At 35.9% G+C, this 1,355-nt stretch overlaps 1 protein-coding gene across 1 annotated transcript; it reads right to left on the reverse strand.

The window, feature by feature from the left end:
• Nucleotides 1–494: 494 nt before the first annotated feature.
• Nucleotides 495–1,283, reverse strand: TM35_000032450 (synaptobrevin-type transport protein; the record flags this gene model as incomplete). The annotated part of the gene is made up of 1 exon (XM_029022012.1): nucleotides 495–1,283. The coding sequence occupies one exon, from the start codon at nucleotides 1,281–1,283 to the stop codon at nucleotides 495–497; it is 789 nt and encodes a 262-aa protein (XP_028886558.1).
• Nucleotides 1,284–1,355: the final 72 nt, after the last annotated feature.

The raw sequence follows: 1,355 nt of genomic DNA on the forward strand, positions 1-1,355 counted from the left end.
TTTTTTTTTTTTTTTTTTTTTTGTTTGATTGTTTAGTGTTTTGTTTCTACTAGCGTTCTTGGTTCCTTGGAAAAAAAGATATTAGGAAAAGAATGAAAAGAAAGGAAATCGAGAGAAAAAAGGTAATAAAAGAAAAAAAAGGGTTAGCCAAATAAGAAAAATATACACATAGATACATACATAGAAAGGAAAGAAAAAAAAAAAACATGACAAAAGCCAATGTATGCAAAAGGTAACACGGAGGTATTTTCTTTCATTTGTGATATCAAACTTGCTTTTCCATCAACAGACCACTTGTACACACACATACACACAGACACATGGACTGAGGCACAAGCACAAGCAGAAGCGCACAAACACAAACACACACAGAAAGAGATAGGTTTATAGAACATTTCATCAGCAGCATTCATCTTTAATGGAAAAGAAAATGGCTGAAACAGCTACTGCCTTTTCTGTTTTTTTTTTTTGTTTTTTTTAAAGACATCCAGTAACTAAAAAAAGTAGAAATAGAAGAAAATGATAAGAATAATCCCCACCACAGCTGGTGGTCCATACAGTCGCAACAATCGCATTCTATTCATATGTACAGTCTTTTTATAAAAACGGGAGCTCTGATCTACTAATTGAGCACTAAATTGATTCATCGTTTCAAGTTTCTCACCCCGCGTCATTAAATCTTCAAGATTTTTGCGCATTACAAAATGAACATCTGTGAGTTCCTGTCGCAATGCATCGTAGTGTGGATTTACCTGACGGCGCTGTCCAGTCCCCTGCTGGGCTGCTCCTGTTCCACCAATTAAAACATTATCACCACGTTTATCCTGCTGTACTTGTAGAATGAGTTTCTGAAGTGTGGTATCAAACTTAATAAACTGAAATGGTCGTACGGTTTTGGCTACAATCTCCGTAACAGAATACATACGCATAAATTCTGCAAATACCAAATCAAGTAAACCACATGCTAAACGATTTGTAGCTGCAATATCACCTGAATTTCGTAAAAGTAATTTATTAACAGCTGTAATAATTGTCAAATCTGTAGCAGCATCTTGAAATGCAAAATAAATACAATCACGGTGATCAAAACTTTGATAATAGCAACCTTTAGCATCTTTTCGATCAGCTGTTGCTGCAGGACTTTCCATACGCTCTAGAATACGTTGTTCTTGCTGTCGAATCTGGTTACAGTTGGCGTAATTCTCGTCGGTGTAGCTACAGAGAGGGACATGATCGTGAGTGCGGGCAATGAGGACCGCAATGAAGCAACCCTTAGAGGCCATTTAACCAATTTTTTTTTTCTTTTGTTTATGATAAACGACAGCAGAAAAGAGTATGCAGAAAAAAATTCTTTT

Source organism: Trypanosoma theileri (assembly GCF_002087225.1).
Source record: "Trypanosoma theileri isolate Edinburgh chromosome Unknown TM35_Tth_3_V1, whole genome shotgun sequence".
Lineage (NCBI taxonomy): Eukaryota > Euglenozoa > Kinetoplastea > Trypanosomatida > Trypanosomatidae > Trypanosoma > Trypanosoma theileri.